Source organism: Macadamia integrifolia, chromosome 4, assembly GCF_013358625.1.
Source record: "Macadamia integrifolia cultivar HAES 741 chromosome 4, SCU_Mint_v3, whole genome shotgun sequence".
Lineage (NCBI taxonomy): Eukaryota > Viridiplantae > Streptophyta > Magnoliopsida > Proteales > Proteaceae > Macadamia > Macadamia integrifolia.
Window position 1 is genome coordinate 32,007,281 of NC_056560.1, and position 27,382 is coordinate 32,034,662.

The following is a 27,382-nucleotide window of genomic DNA, read 5'->3' on the forward strand; positions in this document are numbered from 1 at the left end:
TTTTATTTTATCAGTTTGGTATACCAGTTCTTTCCCTTCATCATTGTCACCCTAATTAATTTTTTGGCACACATCACATTTCTCGATGGGCCGACAACCAATTTATACCCAGTATAACGTCAAAATTCTGCATGTTGAATTTGATGAGTTGTGCATTCAATTTCTTTCCACTGATTTCAACTGGGCATAGCCCATACACCTCCTTCAACTGTGTAACTTTGTCTGTCGGCATACTAACAATCATCTCATGATCTAGTGTCCTAGGTGACATACCAAGTTTCTCAGTAAATCTCTTAGATATGAACGAATGTGTAGCTCCTGAATCAAACAAGACATAAGATGGTATACCCAATATAGGTAGAACACCTAGTGCAACAATGCATATAAGTATAGCAGGTCATCAAAATTCAGCATAGGGAAAATCTTAAATTAAAATGTACCTGCTACCACTTCTATGCTAGCCTCAGCTTCCTCAACTGATAAGGCGTACATTCTTCCTTGCGGTTGATTCCCCCAAGTTAAGGGAGGTCTATACACAGAGGGCTGACTGGATGGTAAGGTTGGTCTGACTTGACAGTCTTTGGCAAAATGCCCATAAGAGTGGTAATTAAAGCAACGAATATGTGACGCTGAAACTGGGGGAGGGCCCCTTTGTACTTGACCTGACGTAGATGGGGGACGGGGTGGCCTTGTGATTGTAGGCACCGTACTAGTGTTCGGGCGAAAAGATGTAGAGCCCGGACCACCAGCTAGTCAAGGAAGGTAGCCAGATGGCCTATAGGGCTGTCTGTAGGTAGGCCCAGAACTATACAACCCACTGTATACCTTGGATGAGTTGCCCATGTCCGGAAATGGATTAGTCCCCTTCCACAATCCAGGTGTGAGGGATTGTTCTCCCTTCTGCTTATCTTCCATGGTTTTAGCCTTTTGCACAATCTGGCCATAACCTGTCAAATCTAAGACTTCAAGCACTGACCCAATAGATGCCTTTAATCCCTTCAAAAACCTTGCAGCCTTTTCCTCAGCTGACCTTATATGCTTAGGGGCAAAATGGAATAAGCTTTCAAACTGCTGCTGATAGTCAAGGATAGTCTTATTCCCTTGAGTTAAGGCTATGAATTTTGTTTCTTTACGGTCTCTGAAGCTACGAGGGTAATGGTTTGTCAAAAACAACTCCTTGAACTGCTCCCATGTGGGTTCTGGATGTGCGGTAAACAATATAGGCTTAGAGGCTTGCCACCAAGAGTTGGCTTCATTTTTAAGTTGCAGCCCTGCACAAATAAGCTTCTGTGCCTCAGTGCACTCAACTACCTCAAATATCTTTTCCAGCTCTTGGATCCACTGGTCTGGCTCTAGAGGATCACTCCCCACCTTAGAGAATACAGGTGGCAAGTTCCTCTTGAAAGATTCCACTACCCTTGTCATATTATTCGTCGACAGGTAATTGGGTGCATATGCCGGATAGTAAGGGTATGGAGGGGGCACCATATATGGAGGAGTGCTGAGTGGCGAAATTGGAGGTGTACCTCCAACTTGCTCATGTGGTGTCGTATCAAGTGGTGCACCTCCAGTTTGTGGTCCCATACCAGACCCTATAGGTGGGTCTTGTGAAGTAATTATCCGAGGATGTTGACCGGATTGAGGAAGGTCTAACTGTTGCTGTATAGCAGCCATAAATGCCTACTGCTGCTAGAGCATTTATTGCTGGAAGGCTTGCTGTGACTGCTGAACTATGGTCGCAACATCCCTCGAAGTGATAACAGGTGGAGGATCCAAAAGTGTGGTCAAAGGTGGGTCCCTTTGTGCCACACCTTGGTCAAGGGTTTCTTGAGATTGTGGAAGTGGGGTTTGCCCCACAGAGCAGGACCTTCAAGGATTTGGTGGTCGACCGATGAGGCGAGGATCACGTGAGGTTCCTTGAGCATTGCTACCGGATCTAGTGCGTACCATCCTATCCTTGCACCTGGATCATACCATACACAAATCATTGATTAAGTACCTTAGAATTTACATAAGCACATAATTATTTTCCATTTTATGACATAGTCCACGAAATCAGTTTCACTCTATGGTTCACACACTCTTAGATTGACCTTAAACTTTCAACCTGGCCACATAATCATACGCCAAAACATGGGGTATTGTAGTGTATGATGTCTTACATCCAGCCACAGCTTAGCCCCGAGAGTACTGTGCTAGCACTTCGACAAGTAGGACGGCGGTCTCACTCGATTTTTTTTTTTTGCTAATAATGTATTATTATTATTATTATTATTATTTCTCTCTTATTATTATTATTATTATTATTATTATTATTATTATTTTATTTATTATTTTTTTTTCTTTTTTTTTCCCAACCGGTGGGAGGCCACTGGCGGGTAGCCACCGGTGGGCGGCTCGGGTCGGGGCCCACCAGTCCAACCCGAGGCAGACATTAAAGGGGCTTTTAAGCCTCTTTCGATCTTCATTTCTCCCATCTTCTACCTTAGGCTCAACTCAGGGCGATTTTGGAGGTTACTTGGTGCATCCACTCACAATTTCACTCAACGATTCCACGGATTTTTGAGGATTCAAGCGTCTTTCACTCTCAAGTAAGTCTCTTCTCCATTTCTCTTCTTGGAACATATATTTTGGGTGTTGAATCCATTTATACCTCCCAAAACTTGATTTTTTCATGTTTCTTTCCATATAATAGTCATTTCATGAGAATATGATGCTTCCTTTGTGACTAATTCATAGTTTTGGGCTTTACTACCCAATCTATAAGAGAAAATCCCAAACCGTGCCCTAATTTCTCCAATTTGGGGTTTTCTTCTATTTCTTCTCTTTTCTCCCCAACTAACAACTCAAATGGGGTTTCTTATCCTTGATTTACACTTACATTGTTGGAAAGATCATGGAAACTTGTATATGCTTGCAATTCCATCTCCTTTTCATAAAAATCCATCTCTTTTGTGTTAGGTTTCTTTGAAGAAAAAAAAATTTATGGGGTTTCTATGATTCTCTTCACTTCGTTCCATACTTGTGAACAACTTCGAATCACTTACCATTAATTGTTGGTGTAATGATATTTGACTCACACTTTAAATACATACTTGTGAACAACTTTGAATCTCTCTCATTCCTTGCATCTCATTGTCATAGTAGAATTTTTATTTTTTTTTGTTGCATATTCTTGGTTGTATAATGATAGGTATTACTATCATTGACATGTAAGCTTCAAGTTCTACACTTTTATGAGATTTTCATTCTCTTGGATTGAACTTGCACATTGAAATTGGGGGCTTTCTACCATTTGACACGAATTACCCCACTTGAAGAAATTCTTATGAGGCTTTCCATCACTTCTCACTTGCCATGCTTTATACTTCTTTGTTACTCTTCTATTTTGCAACATGCTAGTGGATGCCATGTTTGGGGATTTCCTCCTACTCATTTCTCCATGGCTTAACCACCCCTCTTTTTATAATGATCCACATTATGTATTTAGGTGCATTTACATGTGCTTGCTCACCCTCCTGTTTACTTCCTTTGTCATGCAACATTCTTATTTATCCCTATTTCTCCTCTTTTCTTACTAGGATGTCTTCTCGCAAGGGTAAGGAACCCGCATCCTCTTCCAATAGACGTAGGGCCATAACTTCAAAAAGGAAGGGTGTAGGGACTAGTTCCTCAATCCTTCGTATAAGGCAACAAGGACATGCCCCCATAGATCCTCAAGACTATGATGAGGGACTCTTCCAGAGTTTGAGGGCAGCAATGAATTGGCAGACCTTTCTAAAGAAGTCTGTAATGATGGAGAAAACCATGGTAACTTATGATTTTAATAAGATTCAACTACAAGAGAGGTTTACTGCACTGGGTTGGCAGTCCATCCTTAATATTGACCGCCCATGCTATGAACACCTTGTTCGAAGATTTTATTGTAATTTGGAGGTCTCTTACCAGTATGGGGAGTACTCAATCACCAACATGGTGAAGGGGGTGAACATTCATTTGACAGTGGACACTCTTACTAGTATTTTAGATATGTCATCAGTTGGGCATCAATTCTATAGCCCCCCACGAAGTAAGCCCGTGGGCCCATCCTTAAGTTCGGAGATGCAAGACCACATTTACAAGACCATTAGTGGCAGTAAGGTGCGTTCGGATTCTGAGAGGACATTCAACCCGGAGGCTCGTGTATTTTCTCATTTGGTTCAGTTTAATTTACTCCCTAGAGGAGCTCATAGGAACCAAGTGGGCTTCATGGCAGCCTACATAGCCTTCTGCATCTACAAGGCGTTGGAGGGAGGTGCCGAGCATTTATGTTTGCCCTACATTATACTTAAGACTATGGAGCATCATGCCACACATCTTGAGGACGGAGGTTTCCCATATGGTAGGACCCTCACCAGGGTTTTCGAGTTCTTTGGGGTGGATTTGAGTGGTGAGGAGGGGAAGACTCTAGCGGACAAATTTAGCAGGGAAAACCTACGTAAGATGGGTCTCCAAGCTCTTATGGCTGTACCTCAGAGGGTAGGAGCTCAAGGAGGCAGGAACAAGGGGAATGTCCATAAGGAGGGTGTCCATATGGAGGAGGATGAGAATTATGTTCCTCAATTCGAGGAGGAGGACTTCCTAGACGAGGATATCCTCGAGGAGGAGCCTCATGATTTGAGAGATGTTGATCCTGACTTTGCTAGGGTCACAGACCCACAGCATAGAGCCCCACCACCTGAGAGTGGCGCATTTGACTTTAAGAGCATGATGTCCAGTATGAGGGCCTTGAAAGATGGAAAAAATCAGCTTTTGAGAAGACTAGATGAGAGTGCTTCTAGAGAAGAAAATATCTTAGAAAGACATACTATAGTAGAGAATTCTTTCCTAAGATTGAGTGAGGTTTTGGACACAACGGCCAATACCATTTCAGCGGACTTTACCCGACTCCAGAGGGATGTGCAACTAGTGAATGCGAGGTTTGATTACTACGATCGTCGGCTCAAAGTTAAATTGAGGCCTAGGAGGGATGGAGTAGTAGAGCTAGATGATGATGAGGGTCTCTGAGGACTTAGCTTGCCTACCCTATTCAGCTTTTTACTTGTCTGTGTGGTTTATGTGTTCATGGTAGACTATATTTTTTTTATATAGTTTTCTCTATAATTTGGACTTGCTAGTATGGTATTATGATGTTGTTGGTGACTTTTTGTTAGTTTTTCCTGCTTGACAAACTTATTGTAATTCGGTTGTAACAATGTTAGTTAGCCTTTGTTGATTATGCTTATTCATATATGTTTGTTGTCTATCAGGTGCTTTTATTTGAAAATTTTAGAAAATCTTGTTTTAGCGTTGTTATGCTGCCGAAATTTTGTCAAATCAGTACTCGATGGGTTAAGAAATCAAATAACTAGTCTTTTATTTATTCCAAGTAAACTTTCTCTAATGCATACCATAAAATGCAATAATTAAATACAACCAATTTTTTTTCTTGGCTTTTAATTCTTTAAAGTTTTTTTTTTTTTTTTACATTCACCCAACCCCATTTTCTATTATAAATTCTATGGGGTCTATATGGTATGCTGTGAGTGGATAGAGCATCACGCTCTGATACCACCGTTGTCACACCCCGTTCACACAGAACCGGACAGGTGATCGAGTTAACTCTGGTTAACCCAAACCTGCCAGGATCATTTGATACAGTACCCCACCACAGCATACCCACATCTAAGATAAGTATTCAAAAGTTCAGCGGAAGGCTTAAATTACCTGTAAATATCCCCAATATACTTGATATCTAAATTGTAGTATATAGCTAAGTACATGTGGGCCCGCAGGCATGAAATTTACACAAAAAGAATAATAATTTACATATCAAGTACACAAAAGGGGAGATCATCAAAATAAAAAAGCAAAATCCTGTATGGTGTCATTATTGCGGTCCCACAGCACAGCCCTCGCACAGCAATCAGCATCATGCTCATACTCCTCAGGGACCCACCAATCCTCAACAAAAAACTCGACAGTGGGGCCCGACTCTTGATCTTCAGGCGGGTGACCTGTAAAATCATCTAAAAGAGGTGTGCACGTGGGATGAGCTCACTAGCTCAGTAAGTGAAAAAAAAGACCACACAAACAATCACATCCATATGCACTATATGCTATGCAATTCATTTTAAATCTTATCCACCTAAACAACATTACTAAGTCTTAGGTTATGTGCTACTCACAACCACAGTGCGCGTATGCCCTGGGTACGAGTCGCGAACTCCATCCCGCGATACGCCCATAAGGTTGTCGGAGAAGGTCCACCGTGAGTACTCAGAAAAATAAAGCATACCGACTACCGACTCTCAACATAAAATTAAATGACAGAAATGTAAAGGTGCCGACTCCGATAATTTAAAAGCAGTACGATTGGCCCTCTTGAATATACCACTGAGGTTACCGACTGTCCTAATGACCCACCGGGCATATGTCTAACCATCACAGTGACCCGACAACCGCGACCACTGCTTCCCCCCAAGTGATAACCCAACACCTCAACCGCTGTTGGGAAGGGTCATAGCACAAGGAATGATAATCCCAAACCATTTGCTCCTATATGATAAAGTACGATTGTATAGTGCCACCGCATCCCATACCACAGGCCACCAATACACTCGTTTCCAAATCAACTACGGCGTCTAGTCTAATAATGCATCATGCACAATAATCCAACCATTTATCACATAAGCACATCAATCATTTGGCATTTAGAATGTAAAGCACAACACACATATCATAAATCATTTGTTTAGAATGCACAAGCAATGCGTGCAAATGGCATACGAGGATGGTTGATCAACACATAATTTGCATAATGACATGGCTAGTATAGATACAATTTGATGATGCAAAAACAAGCTTAAAATAAAGTCAAATTTCCTCTTTCCACTTACTTGTTGGGTACAAAAGCTCACGTTCAGTATGGGTGAGATCCGACGTGAGAAATGTAAGTTCTAGTGGAACCTATCATAAGCGAATGCGGTTAGCATTTCACCACCTTGGGATCAAAACTAACAATTTTTTATGTTTAAATCATGTTTAAAATCATAAAAGAAGGTTGTCCGCCTGTTTTGGGCCCATTCGGGCTCAAAAATCCAATTGGTGGGCCAACAGGTGGGCTAGACAGCCCACCTGTCATCGCCCGTCGGTCCAACAGGCAGGCCAGATAGCCCACCGATTCAACCGGTGGGCCCCCTCAGGTGGGCGGGTTCGCTCGTCGATCTTCGTCCGCCTGTTGGAACTAAGGTACTGCCCCAACAGGCGAGCGGCTTCGCCCGCCGGTCTTCGCCCACCTGTGGGGGTCGAAAATCGGCTTTCACCTATGAAACATTCCTCAACCTTGGAAAAACCAAATGGGGCTATTCCGATCACATTTTTCATACATCTAAGGTCTTATAAGATGATTCTAACCTAGATCTAAGTTAAATTTAAGGATTGAAAATTAATCTTACCTTCTTTGCTCAAGAACTCTTCCAAAACCCCAAAATCACCTTTTAACTCAAGAAATCACCAATGCTTCTCAAATCTTGTAAACACTTCTCTAAACCTTCAAAATCAACATATAGACCATCTATTAAACCTTAGATTCATCATCTCAAGTGGGATTAACAAGATCTCAAGGAACTCTACCCAAATCAAGGGTTTCACTTGGGGTTGTGTGAAAGTTTAAGAAGTATAGCCTTCGCTCACCTCAAATCGTAGGTCTCGTGTTGGGGATCACTTTTTCGATGCCAAAATGAGAAGATCAAACCTTGGCGTCGCTTAAAATCGTTTATTCCTCTTTTTCTTTTCCTTTCTTCTTCTTCGTTCTCTTTTCTTCCTTTCTTTTCTCTCTCTTCTTTACTCCTCTCACCCACTCTTTAATGCATTAAATGAGAAAAATGAAAAACACAATAAGTACTATTTATATTAGAGAATATCTAGTAACCACATGGGTGGGTCACACAGGTGGGCGGGTTCGCCCGCCTGTGACCGCCCACCTGTTGGTCAAAACTTAGCCAAACAATTGAGATTTCGATAAAATTCAACTCTCGGCATGTATCTCACTCTCGGCACAAGATATATAATGCATATACACTTTAGGATACGGCTACATGCCAGCATTACCCGTACATGGCCTTATGATGCGTGCATGTACACGGCTTAGGTACACCCGTCTCCTTTGGCACTAGCTCCGACTTGTCTGGCCAACCTGTGTTCAAAGTCACCCTTGCCATCATAGTCCATAGGGAACCCACATTAACCCTCTCTGGTTCGGGTCCTGCATGGTTAAACCGGGTCAACCGTGTAAGTAAACCAGGTTTTAAAAGTAGGTATCACAACTTCTATTGCAGATAAGAGAATTTGGTCCCTCACTCAATCTAGTATTTTCTCAGTTATTTCAGCTTAGGAGGGTCTTCGTTCTAGATCTGTGCAGGTTCCATAGAACAACATGGTCTAGTCTAAGGGAATTTCTCCTCAAATTTTAGTTTTTGGATGGTGATTGCTCCATGGTAGGATTCCTACCGATGACAGGATTATGGCTTGCGTGATTCCTCTTGCATCTAGGTGTTTTTTATGCAATGTTAATTTTGAATCTATGATTCATTTTTTCTTACATTGTAGCTTTGTTGGGATGGTGTGGTCAGAATTTTTGAATAGTTTTAATTTAAGGTGGCTTGGTTTCCCATCGATTTAAGAATTATTTTCATGGTAGAAAAGGAAAGCACCTTCTTCTCCACTTAAGAGATCTGGTATGTTTCGGCGATGTACGTTTTATACCAGATTTGGCTTGAAAAAAATCGTAGGAAATATGACAATCATTGCAAAACTTCAAGTCTTGTGGTGCAAATGGTGATCAATGACTTGGAGAAATTTTCATTTGTTAATCCTGTTCAAATCATGTCAGTGAGAGATCTCCAGCTTTCTACATCAATGCGTTTGGTGCGGTCAAGTCTTAGACAAAAACATGTCAAAGAGCTTTACTGGGATAGACCTCCTATGGGATGCTGCAAAATTAATATTAACGGGTGCTCGTTAAGCAACACGAGGTATGAGGAGCTGGGGGCATTATTCGGAATTATGTTGGATGTCATATTCATTGTTTTTCCTCATTTGAAGGTATCTCCTCCAACTTTGGAGCAGAGTTTGCTGGTTTTTTTTAAGCGATCAACATAGCTAAGCTCTTAGATTTATTTTGGATCGAAGTGGAGAGTGATTCATAAGCAGTTGTGTGGTGCATTGCATAAAAGTCAATCTCGTGGTTTTTTAGACAGAGGTGGCTAGCAATGTTGAGCTACTTAAATAGAATTCAATGGAGTATTAGTCATTGCTTTCGTGAAGTTGATACAGTAGCGGATGGATTGGCTAAACATGCAGTTGCGACTAGATACTCAACAGCTTGGATGTCTCACCCAAGATTCACAATTAATGATATAGAATGGGACGCCATGTAGAAACCAAGATATCGTTTCTTGTGAATCTTGAGTCTTGGTTGTTTTAGCATTTTGGTTCGTTTTTCTTCTCTGCTGATGGCAATGACAAAGGTGGAGTAGGGAATCGAATTTTGTGTGTTTCTGCCCTTTTGGGTTTCTTGTGTTTCATTCATTCTTTTTAATATATCACTTTGCTGACCTTAAGCAAAAAAAAAAAAAAAAAAAAAAAGCGCATATTATCATCAATGAAGATAAAAAACTAACAGCGCCCATCAACAGAAGGAACTGAAAAGGACCCTATACATCACTATGCACTAAATCCAATGGAAATAAACTCCTAAATTTTGTAAGACCTCAAGAAAGTTTACTTGCTTTTCCTAATTGACAAGCAATACATAAAATCTTAAACCCAGTGGACTGACACGACAACTGATTTTCTAGAACCATGAACTTAAGAAGACCTTCATAAGGATAACCTAGCCTTCGATGCCAACGTTCTAAAGAGTGATTTTCGACAAGATGAACAGTTGGAGGAGATGAGGAGAGGAGAGACAAAGAAGAGAGAAGGAGAGAAATAGCGTGGGGGGCAAGAGAGTCCCAAGACCAATGAAAGGGAAGAGGTGCAAGCCCTAGAGAGCGACTGATACCATGTTATACTTTGGTTTTCATTACTTGTGAATTTAGGAGTATATGGGATTTATATATATATATATATATATATATATACATGTCTTTGACTCTTAACCCTAGTCGACCTATTGTTACATGTGATAACATCCTTAGGAGATAGAATTAGAGTGCAAGTAGGAGAAGGCAATATTTGATTGTCATAGGAATCTCTAGTAGCTAGGGACGCCTAGCTAGAAGAGAATAACATCCAATACTCTTAATCAAATTTATCTTGTCAGATCAGATACTTGGAAACCTAAAAAATGGTCTAGAATCTTAATTCTATAGGTTTTCAAAGCCTTTGATTCCTTGATATACATATTGCTATGGTAAAAGTGTACATGCCAATGCCATCCTGGCACGTGGAAATGGGCATGGCTGAGGAAAGCCCTAGGTCGAACTGTTGGACCCAAAATATCTTTGTATCAACCTGGGGTCGATCACCTCCAGGTCCACATCCGTGGCTCAACAACTGAGTGACTGAGCTACTCATGGGAGAAACCGAGCAACCAAACTACTCGTAGGCGCACAAGAGAACCCTAGATGAAGGAAAGTCACCAAAAAGGAACCCACTCCCAGTCAAATACGTAAGTTCCAACCAAGGAACTAATTTATCCTAATTAGAAAAGGTTGCCTACTAGGACTCCTAATCGTCCCCAAAGGAAGAATTATCTCCCTCACTAGCGGGATTTTGAAGGTTCTTATAACAGAAATAACTATTATCTACATGATGTCCAAGTATAACACTTACTATATTTAGACTCCTACCAAGACCAGGACACCTACCTAATTGGGACTCTCCGTTGACGCCACTCTAGATATAAATACTCAAGTAAGACCCTTCAAAGGGATCGATACTTTTTCATTCTACTTTGAATTGCTGTTTGCAGAGAGATCTGATTTAGGCATCAAAGAGTCCCTTGCCAAATCAACCCAGCGCTCACTCTTTTGTGTTTGTTTTTTATTTATTCACTTGTGCAAGACATATTGCCACAACACATATGAAGGAATAAATGGGACAAATTAGACCTCTAGTTTAATTTTGTTGGGATTCATTAGGAATTCACCGTTAAAAAAAAAAAAAAAAAAATGTCATTAAGGAGTGGAAATTCGACAATTTCTCCCTCCAAGGAAACACAAGGAGAAATGTTGATCTTCCTACCATATGTTGGGACTAGAGTAGAACTTGCCCTTAAAAGCTAACCATTAAGAAGAGAGTACCCAAGTTTTTATAAACCTTCACATCGCATCCAATGAAAAATTGTTGCTTTTGTGTGAAAGCCAGCACTACTGACTAATATGGAATCGTTAGTTTCACATGGAACCCAGCAATTGACTTCTTCAAGCAAAAACACTAGTAGAAGTTGGAATAATCTTCTATGTTCAAGGGATTTTCTCTATCCTTAGAGGTACACTAGAATTATCATCACACCATGACTTTAATGTCACCTCTTGGGAATTGGGAAGAATTCACCCTTAAAAACTAGCCATTAGAAAAGCGTGTCAATAAATTTTTACTATTATTTTTTTTTTTTTTTTTTTTTGGTAAGATTAAAATAACAAACAATATTCCACATAAATAGTTTAATCAATACAAGTCTTATCTTAGATACATTGCATGCTTAAGCACTAAATGTGCATTCCAGTTTGGCTTTTTTTTTTTGGATATTATACCAGTTAGGTCAAAAGGAGGAAAGTTGTGCAATGGGGGCCATTTGCAACCTTTGCAACCAGGCCAAGCCACACAACTATAGTATCCCGTGACCCACCTTTCCATGTATGTTTTAACTAATGATGATGCTCCGGTGTCTCTCTCTTTCCCTATTCCGTCTAAGAAAATTAAGCTGATGACGTGAAGTAGAACCCTTTTCCATTCCCCCTTCTGTTCACATGCATCATATACACACCCACCACTCTGTGTGGGTAATGATGTGATTCGGATTGGAAGTGGCTCGGCTTGATCTCGATTCTAACTGATATGGTTCGTCCGATCACCTTCTACTCAGCAGCTTGGGCCAATGCCGCAAGAGTTAGGGGTATTTGTGATTATATTACAGGTTTGCTTCCTTCTTTTAGAGCATTTAGGAACTATAGAAGGAAATAAGCAATAGGAGACATGATGAAAGGCCTTGCTTTCTCTATGGTAATTATTGAAAAGATCAAGGAATGGATTCGAGGAATCTATTTGTCAAAGATTCAATAATTCACTATCAATGAAGGATTGCAGGTATTTAATTTAAATCCTCCATATATAATTCCAAGAATCTCCATTACAATTTACTGGAACCTTTCAGTTAATTCTGTGAAACTAAATGAAAATGGGGTGAGTAAGGGAAACCTGAGTATCAGTGAAGGAGGAGGTATTATTAGGAAATATGGAGGGGAAGATCTGACAGTATTTTTCAACTTTTATGGGGTCTGTACTAATACAATGGTGGAATTAAGAGTACTCAGAGATTGACTGAAATTGTACGAGGAAAATGACTATATGATATCATATCAATTTAGATTCTACTCTCATTGTGAAAATTGTGAGCCAAAGAACCTGCCATCTGTGGACTGCTGATTTGGTTTCAAGAAGTTATCTCCCAATGTGATTCACTCGGTGCCTACATCTCTTTCTTGTACCGGGAAAGTAATTAAGCAAGCAGCAGATTGGTTGGCAAATTTGTCTAGTAAAACCTTGAACAACTCTAAGAAATCTTATTCGTATTAAGAGTGAAGACAAAGTTGGTCTCCTAGTTTTTCATATCTAATGTATGTGTTTTTTATTTTTGTTTGGGGTGATCTTTAGTTGAGGCTGAGCATTTTTGTGCTTTGGTTAGAAGTAAGGTAGGTTACGTGCCCCCTCTATACTTTCTTCCATTGAGTTCTTTTCTGATAAAATCTTGGGAGTTGCCCCAGGTCCAGGTAATACTCGGGTTAAAAAAAAAAAACCCTAATATCTTAGTTCTGACTGATCCAGATTGCAATACAATTGGAATCCACCAGATCCTATCTAGACCCGAATCAAAATTTTGAATCCTTCATACAAACTAGTATGCCACCAACAACAACAATAGCATAGTCTTATCCAAACTAAACGGGGTTGACTACATGGATCCGTGCAAAGACAAAATAAAAGTAATAATAGTAAAAGGAGAGGAAAGGAACACAACGACACATCTCCATAAAATCCCATGTCATGGGGTCACCTATATGTATCTTTGCTCTTCAATCAGCTCTATTCGAGTACGTCCTAGACTATGCATGTCTTTCCTCACTACTTCTCATATGGTCAATTTAAGCCTTACCCTGGCTCTATTAAATCCTTCAATCTGCGTTTTGTTCACTCCTTCTTAATGGTGCATCCCAAGGTCTCTGTTGCACATGTCCATTCCATTTCAATCGACTTTCTCAAAGTTTACCATTAATTGAGGAAATTCCCAAATCAGCTATAATATGCCCATTCCTTACTTTATTCATGATTTTGCCACACATGCATCTCAACATCCTCATCTTTGCTACCCTTAGCTTATCTACGTGATTCTTTTTTACTGTTCTACACACTCCCCCAATTGTACAATGTCTTATAGAACTTTTATTTATGCTTTAGAGGGATATATTTGTCACATAACACTCCGAAAGCACCCCTCCACTTCGTTCATTTGACTTTCTTTGTACAACATTAGTATGCCACCGATGAGGAAATTAAGATGGGTTCAAAAGAACTTTGTACAAATTGAGCCAATATTATAAGACATGACATGGGATCTGATATCATCAATGATAGCATGAAAATTATGAAGTGGCTTTTGATTGAACTTAATAGAGAATGAATCTTGGTTTGGTGGAAGTGGAAGTGGAAGTGGAAGTGGAAGTGGGAGTGTGGAAGTGTGGAAGTGTGGAAAAGAATGATTCTTCCTTCTTTGTGATATTTTGAAGTGGATGTTTTTATCCTTATTACATAGCCTATGATAGAAGGGCCTTGTGAGGATTAGTCCGAATCATTCATGGAATGTGGGGTTTTGGGAAGAACGTGACAAAAGGTACATACAGTTATGGAAACATCTCTTTCAACTTATGAAACAGAGTAAAGTTTAGATAGAAAGTTGAGACTGAAGGAGACAAACATTAGTGATCTGAGTCTAGCAAAAAAAAAAAAAAATCTGTCTGTGAGGTATAAGAAAGATCTCTTGCAACCCTGCTACCCATTGGCATGATGGTTCAAGGTATCGGTATGGTACCCAATATCAATATCTGATTGTTACGATAGTGGTGATTTTGTTGTCCATTGATAGTGAAACAGGATCTCATCTCACCGAGGACGTAAATAATCTTATCGAACCTCGTAAATATGTGTGTATTACTTATTCTTATTTTTTTATTATCTTCTGCATCGTTTTAAGGTTACATTTCTACAGGAGTCTAGATTCTAGTCTTTACTCATAAATTAAGAGATGTATACACTTCAATTAAGGTTACCTCTTCAAATGAGTTCAAAATCAACCTATAATAGTAATAGAGAGGGTTAGTATAAAAACCTGCATGCCTAAATTCATATCAGGACACATCATGCACACGAGGGATGACATCACTTTAGACCGCATCCAACTTAACAATACATTTCCTTTCTCTTCGTCAAGCATGCATTAAAGCAAAAGCATCTATGGCTCATTTGGGGTTGCTTTTCATGAGATTGCACTCATTACAGTACCAGGATCATTGTCATTGAATAGTTATAGACTATATATTCTACCAAAAAAAAAACTAGTTTCATATATGTGGGGAGTATTAAGAGGGATTCTGGATAACATACTAGAACACTGGTAGGGTCTGTGAGTACTAGGATGGATGGAGTGGTGAATATTCAAATGCAATAGAGAAAAACGCTCCAAGGCAAATATACTGACAGTCATTTGAAAAATGCTAAGCGATGGTCAATCACTGAATTTTTAGATCTGAGGGGTCACCTTTAGGATTTTTTGAATCACTTCAACCTGTGATTTCGAGTTGAAAAGCCTCTTCGATAAATCCATGGGGTCAATCTAGTTTTCATTAATTTATGTTTTCCCCCTTGGTCCATTCTAAATTAAACCACCGATACAGGATTGCCCCAAGATCCCGAGGGTTTACTTTTTTCTTTTTTTCCTTTTCAAAAAAAAAATATTAATTGTTAACTAAATGGAATATACATGAAGTTCACCGACAAGGCCTTACTTCACCTTAATCCATATCCTACAAAAGAAGCTTGACCTCTCCTACATTTTGCGACCTTTCATGAGATTTTCTAAAAGTTCATTTAGAAGATCCTTCTTCACCGTTTGGCTCTTTGTGCGTAGGGATAGATATTAGGGAATTTAAAGGTGAGTTTGATAGGACAAGCACGTTCTGAATAACAAATAGAATGTCAAAGTTTTATTTACTTTTTATTATCATTTCAACATTTTGATGTTAATAAAATGCCTCAGTTGCTGATCAAAATTATTCAAAAAGTTGCTCACCACTAAATAAATAAACCAAATTCTTCAGTCTCAATCATGCAAGTCCCAACATACACCTGTTCTGTAAAACTTCCAATCTTGTATTAATAATCATATAGTGGCCTTCGGTATCACTTTAATGAAGATTATGTTTATAAATCTTTCAGATGGTCTTTCGAATGATTTCTTTCTGTCAATTTAAGTTATTAGTCAGAAGATGATAGTGAAAGAAAGCAAAGCAAGATGGTGATGCTCATGTGTAGAATGACAATAATGGCCACAAAAGCCAGATCAAAAATTCAAAAAATGATGGACCATATGGCCCAAAATTCAAAGTCTGGGTAATTTACAACCCTACCTTATGGTTGATGTGCTGAGCTGAAAGTTTCCCATTGAGTTACAGGGTCTAACCCAAAACCTTGAAGCATTAGATGGGAGAGAATTAATATAAGAAAGCACCAAAGATCAAAACAAACCAATGTACTATAACAAGTGTGGTTCCTCTCCTCACATGGTAACCAACCCACCTCATCTCAGACCATCCATGTGGTGGGACCCACCTTTTTGGTGTGTGGGCCTCACAAACATGGACGGTGTGAGAAAAGTGTGGTGGTTACCAAGTGGGGAGTGAATATCCAGACATCTCTAAACATGGCTCACAAAGGACTGTGTAAACATTTGATTAATGCACCCCAACAAAAAGCATGATACTGATTCCAGAAACTAAACTGAAACTTGAAAAGAAGGAACATAAAACTGCAAAAATATTAAGGTACCAAGGTTCAAAGATGAAATTCGCCAACACTACGCAAGTATTGAGACCCTCGAAACATGAAGACATATCTCAAAAGACAAAAGGCAGGGCCAGGTTCGCCAATTAAGCTCACTTACAAATGCTGAAGGGTTCTCTCTTGTGCTTCACACCTACTTCAATCAGATTTAGAATTCAAACAAAAGACCAGTTGACAAACAGGAAACAAACACAGTGAGCATTTTCTTCCTCGTTCAACACCTTCCAAGCAACAGCTCTCTCGTAAGAGACTGGCCTGCCCATGCTAGACAAACAGATGCCACCTTTAAGGCATGCAAACCCCTGCCACAAGATACAAATATGAAATAACAAGCAATCACCCAAGAGCTCCAGAGAGATCTTTAGAAAAACAATTATGCCAAGAAAGCAACATTTCTTTTTGCTGTTAAAAAAGAAGCAGTTAAATGAGGTGGATTCATATTCCAGGCAGTCCAATCGTTCAGGAAACTTTCAAGTTGGGCTATTCACCATTCAAAACATGATTCTATACTAAATTATGCAACCCTTCCATGGGGTAAGAGGGTAAGAGTCCATAGAGGGGTGGGAGGTCCCACCATGAAAATACCATTTACAGTGTGTTAAACCCTATTATATTTCCCACCCTCTTTTTGATCAGTAACCTATAATTGAGAAACATAAGAGCACCTGAGCACCCCTTGATTGTGAAAACAATGAAGTCCTAACAGAACCATTGATTTGCATCTTATGCTTTTTATGTAGCAAAGGTTAATCTTGATGTCTCACAGTACTCCATTAGGAGGTGCTAAGTAACAGAAAATATGGGGCTCCAACCACCAGCTAAAACAGCTGAATTTCAGGGTGGTCCACTAGCATGAAGTTTGGATAAATGAATATAGGACTCAAAAGGAAAATCTTGGTGGCAAAAGACAATCTATGATCACCGGAAGCATGTATTTTCTGTTTCTTTCACTTAAGTGCTTAAGTCAATGTTCTGGAATAAAAATTATGACCCTAACATCCGTCAAACCCTTCCTATTCCTTTTTCAGATCAGACATAATTTATCAAAGGGTCAGAGCTGAACCTGCTGCATTATCTGGGGGAACTCTGAGCACAGTGTCTTTCTCCCATGATCATCAAATATCTTCTCCAGAGTTATGTCATGAAGTGCAACCAAAGTTGTCTCAAGCATGTCAAGACCCGCTTGATTCGCAAAAGTAAAAACTGGTAAAGCCTGCATATATCATACAATTAAGATTACAACCCCTCTAATAACAAGAAAACCAGATATAAAAGCATAACCATGAGAAATCATAAAGGAAAGAATTCATATAGGAAAAACAACAGCAGAAATAGAGGCTGGTGCTAAAGAAATTATTCACCAACAGAAAAGTGTCACATCTCAGAGATGCTTATCAGGATTCTTTTTTTGTTTTTTTTTTTTGTTTTTTTTTTTTTTTTTGTTTTTTTTATTTTTTTTTTTTTTTTTTTTTTTTATGCCATATATGTGTGTGTGCTTGTTGGAAAATTGTCAAACCCACAAACTTCAGCCTATTTTCTTCTGATCCATTTTGACACCCCCAGGCAGCACGACACCTCCAAATAACACAGTTGTTAAAGTCTTAACACATGTAGACAGCAAATCTCTATGACAAACAGATAAAGAATAATGAAAAAAGAATCTAACTTTTATAGTTTTTCATTTCTCATAAATATAAAATAAAATGCAACATACAAATATGAATAAAATAAAATGCAACATACAAATATGATGGTTATACAGCACAACAGACAAAAGAATTCGTTTTCTCTGTATTTGTGTTTATTTCGTTGTCGACTAGCCAAAAAAGTCCCACCTCCTAGATACCTACATGAATGTCAAGTTCGACCTTGCCTAAGCCTGTCACGTAGCACCCTTCCATGGTGGAACCAGTGCATTGCCTTGACAGCACAGACTAGCAGTGAAATAAAGAAGCATCAAAATTCATACCTGTTCAACAGAGACCTTAAGCCAGTGATAAGACGCATTCAAAAACCTCTACAACATCCCCCCCCCCCCCCCCTCCAAAAAAGCAAAAAGATAAAAAAGATGACCCAGATGTGATTACTTAGATCTAAAATGTATGTAATAGAAAGACTTAAATCTTCCATTAGTCTTTTGGCTCACATCCCCTATCACAGTAACAAGTGTTACACGCACACGATACAACCCATAATAAAATACTCTAACAAGGAATGTTCGGTTGTCATGAGAATGCATGAAGTGAAGCAAATAACAATCGATGCATGTTAAGTTTTATCAAATTCACACCTGCATGCTCTCTACATTTTACTTACCACTTTCTAGAGCTCTCCAACAATCAAAAACACGATTCAATATCAGATAAACAAAAATATCCACCATGTTGGGTTTCCAAGGTCAATGTTCTCCACCATCATTGGGGTACCTTGTCACCTTGTAGTTGTACCAATTTCTGACAATGACCAGGTCCTTGTGATCAGCTATTTATCTTGATGTTCAGGACTGTCCTGACTGTCCTGTGTTTCTACTATCCTCGAGATTAAAATCATACAGCATTTCTCTACCTCTATATAAATTCTAGAAAAGCACCCCTCCCCTTTTCTAATAGATTATAATTAGTAGTAGAAAATCATTAACAGAGGACGAATTAGATAAGCTAAATTTCATCTAAAAGAAACAGAACATAAGCTCCCACTTTCATATCAAGAAAGTGAATGTCTAGAGTAGGTATTAAATCTCATGATGCGGAACTAATCTTGAACCAGAAGAATCCAACAGGAGATTAGCCTGTGGTAGGATCACAGAAAAGAGGAACAAGAACCAGAATAAGAAAAAAAAGAGCAACCCAATGCATGAGGCTCCCACTATTGTAGGGTCTGGGAGGGGCAAATGTACGCAGTCTTACCATATACTTCGCAGTAGAGGCTGTTTCCAAGTTTCGAACCTACGAACATGTTGCAATAGTGCAACTTAACCGTTGCGTCACAAGCTCACCACTAACCATAATAAAAGAAATGAAAAGAAAATTCTGAACAAAACCAATCTGATTGGCTATTGTAGGTTTTGTTTTATACATAGTTTTCAAGTTGTCGCCTAGGCACAAGGCTCTGGTCCGGTACTTATTTATGCCCAATATTGTTTAATACTTAAGATATTATTCATAAATAAACAAATACCCTCTATATGAATCCAATAAAAATAATTTCAAAATCAAATTCCAAAAGGATAAAAAGTCAACCCCCCATCCAAGAACAAAAATTAGATTTTGATTGTAGGGGCGATTTTTGACTTCCAATGTTGATTTCTCAATTCTGAAAATTTCATAAATTTCATCATGGTAAGAAATTGCTAAAAACAAAAAGTGTGGTAAACTAATATTTTGTTTTAATGTCCATAAAATTATTTTCATTCAGATGAATTTAACAACATTTTTTGTGCACTTTAAAATAAGTTTTGTTGGAATAGAACTTTTCCATTACAGCTTAGATTTAATAACCTTAAACTTGTTGGAAAGTCAGTTTTGTGTTCTACCTGCTACAAAAAGTCTCATGTAACAATAAGATCATTTGAGCAGTCAAACTTATTACAGAACAAGAACATTTCTCTTTATGTTGATTTTTGATGACTTGTTGTAACTTAGATGTTGATTTTTTATGACTTGATGTGGCTTAATGTTGATTTTTTATGATATTAAGATATATGTAGCATACTAAAAAATGTTAGAAAATAAGGAAATAAAAAATAACACTTAGGCGCCTAAGCGCTTAGACATCCCTCCACCACCTTGATCGTCTTGCCACCTTGACAACTATGATTTTATATAGGTAGAGAGGACCTGCAAAATCTGATTCAATTCTGATGTCTCGATTACGAGTGATAAAGAAAATCTTCTTCAGCAAAGAAACCCAAAAAGTGCAGAATTGATAGGAATTTGTGAGATCTCAAAACAGAAATCAAATAGTGATTCAAATGCTGATTCAGCAGTTTACTGTATTCAATTTCAGCAAAGAAAATCTGAATTTGACTTTAACAAGGAAAAACCAGAAATTGATGGAAAGTTTTGGATCTGCAACAGAACCTGAATCTGAGGACTAAAGAGATAAACAGCATTCATGTATGGAAAGAAACAATCATTAACCAAATCAGAAACTATAATCAAGGATTGAAGCAAATCCGAAGCAGTAATTTAAGGTAAAAACTATGGCCATAAGGTTTAGAAATTAAGAGATTCTAAGCTGGACTTAGCTTGAATGTTAGAAAGAGACACATTAAAAAGAAAGATTAAAAATATATAGATATATATCATGGAATCCACCAGAGCCTGCTTGGAGTCCACCAAGTCTTCACTACTGAATCCACAGAAGTACCACTCAGAACCAACCGAGAAAACACTGAATCACAGCACAATATTCAGGAAACTGAAGCTTTATTTGACAAATTCATATATGAGGCCATAGGCCACTACATCTATATATAAAATTCATAAACTGACTCTCAGTCCTCACCTGACGTGGAATTCAAACTACTACTTCGAATAATCAAAAACAGACTAATATTTGACAATCCTACTCAAACTATGACTCTAAAACATAGCATAGAATTAGAATGTAATTGATACGTACACGGTGGAGAGAGGGAGATAAAGTAGGAGTTAGAGAGAATATAGGAGAGATAAAATAGGGTTTTGGCTAATTAGGACTTGAGGAGGTGCCTGCCTCTTGGCTTTACGGACGAAGCCGAACGTCTGGCTAATTGGGAGGTAGCCGCCTCTTCTCAAGACAAATCCAGAGAGATAATTTATGATAATTTTTCATTGCTTACTTCTATTCCAAATTAGTTCCTATTAAATAGGATAAACAAGTGGTTACAAACCTTGCCTCACGTATTCCCCTTACATTGAAACTACCACACCCACACACTCCATCTATGCTCCACTTATCTCTAACTTCTACTAATTTACCAACTTCTAATAACTGCTTAACACTCCACCGTAGCAATAACTCCTACCCACATACAAATACAATAATAATAATAATAATAGTACGTAACAATCCTTCCCCCTTAAACTGTCCTTGTCTTCAAGGACCACCAAGATCCCATACCCTGATAGTAAAAGCTACATTCAATGAATCTGAGATAGTTAATTCGAGACCCATGAATCTAATTGTAAAAATGGGCATCTCCTTGAGGGAATTGATGAATGGTACACTCCTCTTCTTCTTTTTCTTCGATTCTTTTTGCTTCTTTTTCTTCATCATCTTCTTCCTCTTCTTCTTTGTCTCCTTTTGCTTCTTTTTCTTCATCTTCTTCTTCCTCAACTCAGCCAAACTCTTTTAGATACGTTGATAAATTCCAAGCATATCATTCGAAATCACCATCATGTCTTGAACAAATGAACGCATGGCTTCGATGATATCAATATTCATACCCATAATCGTAGGATCAACCTCCTCTGATACCAGATGATACGTACACCGTGGAGAGAGGGAGAGAAAGTAGGAGATAGAGAGAAAATAAGAGAGATAAAATAGGGTTTTGGCTAATTAGAAGGTTCCTGCCTCTTGGCTTTATGGATAAAGCCAGACGTCTAGCTAATTGGGAGATAGCTACCTCTTCTCAAGATAAATCCAAAGAAATAATTTAGGATAATTTTTCATTGCTTACTTCTATTCCAAATTAGTTCCTATTAAATAGGATAAACAAGTAGTTACAAACATTGCCTCACATATTCCCCTTACATTGAAACTACCACACCCACACACTCCATCTATGCTCCACTACTTCCAGTTCCATACTTATCTCTAACTTCTACTAATTTACCAACTTTTAACAACTACTTAACACTCCACCGTGGCAGTAACTCCTAACCACATACAGATACAATAATAATAATAATAATAATAATTAAGAAGTTAGGTACATAATAGTAATATGGACTCAAATTCCTAATAATTCTAGGATTTGACATAATAAAGAAAACATGATCAAAACAGGACTGGACTCTAGAAGTCCTAACCAAACCTGAAATAAGGCAAATCAACATAGTCAAAACAGGAAAAGAAACTTGAGAACAGAACTCCCAATCAGACTAGGAGTAAGATTCAGACTAAGAACAGGATTCCTATAAAGACTAGGATTCTGATTCCTTCTTCATTCTCGGCTACTGTAGCTTGCACTTGGCTGTTGCATCATCTCCATTGGAGCTCAAAATCATTGACACATTTAAGAATCTAGTAATGATACAATAGCAATTCAAATAAGATCACAATATATATATATATATATATGTCAACACCTTCAATGAGCAGCATATAATTGCGTCAGAGTGGTGCCAAAGGGTTTTGAGAATATATTCACTTCCTTCACCGCTAGATTTGAGTAGCTCCACCCCTAAATAACACCTGCAAAAAAAATAAATTAAACATGAATGAATAGATCATACTTCCCGAATTGTACCTTGCTGCTTGCTTGTTTCTTAATCAGGAGAAACAATACGGAAAGTACCCTACTGCATAATCTCAAAACAAAAGGTTGCCAGACCTATAGCTGTGACAGATCCACCTAGCTAGTGTATGTTCTTCAGGAGTGGCAGGTGGTGACCGAAGATAACCATGAGAATTGAGACGAGAAGGGGAGAGAGCCAGTGCAACCCTTTGAACAGATGATATAATGCTACGGACATACTGTCGAGCCATGGATGCTACATTCTCTTGTAGGTGACTCTCAAATGCAAACTGAAATGCTATAGTCATCACGGATCTAGAAGCACAATTGCCAGAATACTCACCAGATGCTCTACTTCCAGTGGGCCCCACCTCAAGAGCAGAAGCAAGGTCCAGTGTACGATTTGGACTGGCAGCATCCTGCATTATGTTGAAAGTAAGCCAACTAGAAAACAAACTCTACAGCTAAAAAGAAGAATATTGTCAGAATGTTTGTTCTCTAAATAATAGCACACAGTCAAACCACTTTTGTTAGGCAGTTTATGATTGATATGTTCTTTTGATAAGTAGCTTATGATTGATATTTTTCTGCTTCGCAGTTTAAAATTTGAACCAAGGCATTTAAGGAGCTACTTTCTAATATTCAAATGACCACCTCTTATTCACTTAACATTAAGAAGGAAGTTGGAGAGAGAGGGGGAAAGAGAGAGAAATGTTAACCCCCCCCCCCCTAAATCCACCACTAGGATCCGATCCCTGCATCAGTGTTATCCTTCATTCCTATTTGTTCAAGCCAATTGGCAGTCATTTTACGGGTGGATGTGATTTTGAGGTCAGACATGCATTGCTTAAGCCTAGTAACAAGTATAGCTTTGAATAGATCTGGTTGGAGAAAAAGGATCCATGTAGCTGACCCCATTTAGTTGGGATAAGGCTGGGTTGTGTTGTACGTGGTTGTGAGGTCGGTGTCCCTGCGACATTTTTATGTTCCTAATGTCAAATTCTGAAGCTGGAACTAGGGAATTCAAAATGCCAAACAGGCTTATAACTTCTTACTCCATCCACCCCACAAAACAAATCAGATCTTGTTTGACAGACGAGCAAAATTCTCCCGAGTCTCAAGGCTAGCCTGGTACATAAGCCTACAAGTGAAGTTTAAACAAGAACATGTATAGGAAAGCGGTAGAAGTATTGGTGGTAACGGTAGTAGGAATAAAAGAAAAAGAATTACATTACATGGTTACTCAAAAAACTTACCACCCGAGAGTCGAGCGGTATGATACGGAAACCAGAAGGTAAAAGAGGTGCATCATCAGCAAAAGATGCATCAATTGAAGCAAAAGTAAGCTCAGCACAGGTTCCTACAGCCTTCTCATCCACACCACTACAGAGCTGAGGAAACAGTACTAACAAAGTCAAAAAGAATATATGATAAAGTAGATATTCAGAACAATAAAAGGTAAAGTCAAAAGTATACAATTTGAAAGAAACAGCAAATCTAAGTGTAAGCATGTTCTGTCATGTTAAAAGTAGAAAACACGACTCTCCCATCCAAACTGAACAACCCTCATATGTGAGATTGTCACATCTGCAAACTCAGTAATATGTTATAAATACCCCAACTGGTTAGGAAAAAGGATTAATCGAATGTATTTGCACGTGCATGTCCAGACACACATTCAACTTCAATATGAGATCCCAAAAAACAAGAAATTTTAAAGAGTATAGTATTACACATATTATTAATTTCCACATGTAACAATTTCCAATTAAACCACTTTGTGAGAGACAGCGGAGATTGTAACTTGATTCTTGAAGGACTTAGCACATGTAGATGGGAACCCAAGACTGGGAAGAAAAGAAAAGTTTTGAAGAAAATAAAAGGGTAATCAAAATCTAAAATATCTCTCTGCGCGCACTCGCTTGCTCATTCTAGTTCTCACGAACTGGTGGAAAAAAATTATTGAATAACTAACACCACAGTCAAATGCTGCAGTCCCATTATCAAGAGGGGGCGTTGACAGGAACTTTTATACAAAGGCTAGTCTCTTCTTTAATTTTGGAAGTCTTTTACATTAATACTACTATATTTTTTACTAGTCCACTCTTCTTCAGAGGAAAGGAAAATAAACAATGATTTGTCAAAAGCATAAGTTCAATTATACTGCACGCTTTGAAGCTGGCAGTGACTGGGTTTTCTGCCACATGAGAACTAAAGGAGCATATCCAGAATCATCCAAATGAGGAGACATTCAGCTTAGCCACATTTACAGTCTCCCACTCTCCCTGCCAACATCAGCCTCATTGCCAACATTGGTATTGAACTTTTACTCTGCAAAGAGAGCTTGAATATTCTTGATTTTTCTTTAATAAACAGCTTGAAAAATGGCTCATCTTGCCCACATGGGAAAGGAGGATGAAAATAGAAGAAATTACTTTTTTTATTCACCAACTCACTTTACACCCGTGAGAATTATTTTAAAATGGCAACAGATTCTGTTTTTTCCACCAGAAACAATTCTACTTCGAAAGATAAACAATGGATAAGCCAATGAACTGAAACATGGGATATCAGTTAAGAAGTACAAAATGAACTGAGCAAAAAAGAGATGACTTACTTGCAAGAGAAATATGTCCCTAGGTATAATTGTGTCATCCTGACCACTGCCCATGTTTTCCAGCTTAATGACCTCTAAGAACTGAATATACACATTTTCTATCTTGGATAAGCATTCAGAATGCATGAAAGAGCTCCAACCATGTAATTAAGTTAAAGGAACAGATTGCAAAACTCCTTCATTGCCAATGTCGGATGAAAACAGAAATACTGTACTATATCAAATTACTTGCCTCTTCATGCTCAATTGTGTGAGCCAGTGGAAGGATAACCTGACCACCAAAACTTCCAATTCTAGACCCCGGTAAACTACAGGGAGCAGCTTTAACAGCTGCAGCTGAGTAAGCATCAATGTTGTTGTCTGCCCACTCTGAGCGATGCTCCCGAAGGAACCTGAGGAGTATAGCTGGAGGCACATTCTGCAAATGAGGATGAAATCACAGAAGAATGAGTAAAATATCAAGACAAAAGAAAGGTAGAAGCTCTCTAAGATGTAATTCTAGAAAAGTTCTAAATAATGATTCAATGATATCAAACCAGAGAGGTTTTCTGACATTGCTTAGACCAAAATATTTTGACAGAATTAAGTCAAACAGGAAATGAAACTGCAATACAAGATTGCCATAAAATAGATCATTCCAGTTAATGTTAACTTGAAGACGAACAACCAAATTCGTGATATGAGCATAGTTTTTAAGGCGCTGGTAAGGCGACGCCTTAGCAGCGCCTTGGCGCTGATGCGGTCTAGAGATGGTAAGGCAGTGCTCCGCCTTATGTGATGTGACGCCTTATGGGGGGTTTTTTTTTTTAACACATTTTAAAATTACTTGATGAAGATTCCAAATATAGATTTTTTATTGGTAGATGTATGTTTTGTTAACACTTGAGATGTATGGGATCAGCTTTACTCCACCAAAAATAACCAAAATAAACAAAACAAAAACACGATTCACAAACAGGGTTTGGATTTTATCAAGGGTTTTAAGAAAGGGCTTTGAGAAGGAATCAAGGAACAAGGAAGAAGGAAGAACCACTGATCCAAGCGACCATTTTGCTCCGGCAACGGTGAGCTTATTCCGGCAACGGTGAGCTTCATTCTTCTTTGAGAGGAATAGAAATATAGTGCATGACCTTAGGGCTTAGGCACTCATTTTGGCATCATAGAGGTAAGTATAATAAATACTTGTATTTTTTATGTCTTTTTTTCTTTATATTTATAATTTTGTTTCATAATTATGTATTTATATTATATGTTAATATGATTGATGATTGATGAACTTAGTTTATTCACTTTATTGATTTGTTTTTTTAATGAATATCTTACATTGGTATGAATATGAACCTTTAATATTTATTTAACATATGAGTAATAGGATTCAACTAGGATTTTAGTCAAATAGATTGGTTTTATAAAAAAAAATTACACAGGAACGCTTTAGTCGATAAAACGACACTTTATGCCCGCCTTATCGCTAAGGCGCTCCGAAAGACCCTTAAACGCCTCCGTCGCCTTACCGCCTTAAAAACTATGCTTACCGTAAAAACCTCGCTCCATTGTCTTACAACTGCAACAGAAAAGACTGTATAAAAGATTATCTCTAAATGGCAGATAATTGGTAGATGTCAGGTTTCTCCTGGTTATAGTAGATATTGATTAAATTTTCTATTATAAAAAGAGTTAATTTCCCCATAGTTTGACCAAATAATAAGGAAGGCAAAGCTGAAAATTGGTTATAGTACTGGTGACAAAACCAAAATCTACATATCAAGGCTCCGCTTGATTAGAAGTAAAGTGAAAAGAGGGGGGAAAAAACCATCATTATAGTGAAGTAAAATAAAATGAAAAAAGGGAAAAGTTTGGTCGGTTGCTTGGTTTGAACTTTGAAGTACAGTGGAAAGTTTGGTGATCTTATTTCACTGCTTGCTCTCTCCAGTTATTAACAAATGAGGCTTAGAGTACTG

At 38.4% G+C, this 27,382-nt stretch overlaps 1 protein-coding gene across 1 annotated transcript; it reads right to left on the reverse strand.

The window, feature by feature from the left end:
* Nucleotides 1-16,303: 16,303 nt before the first annotated feature.
* Nucleotides 16,304-25,845, reverse strand: LOC122076402 (homeobox-leucine zipper protein ATHB-15-like; the record flags this gene model as incomplete). The annotated part of the gene is made up of 7 exons (XM_042641703.1): nt 16,304-16,661; nt 17,423-17,572; nt 22,656-22,761; nt 22,901-23,223; nt 24,061-24,195; nt 25,422-25,502; nt 25,654-25,845. Coding segments are annotated over 7 exons (1,134 nt in total), but the record flags the coding sequence as incomplete, so codon positions are not given.
* Nucleotides 25,846-27,382: the final 1,537 nt, after the last annotated feature.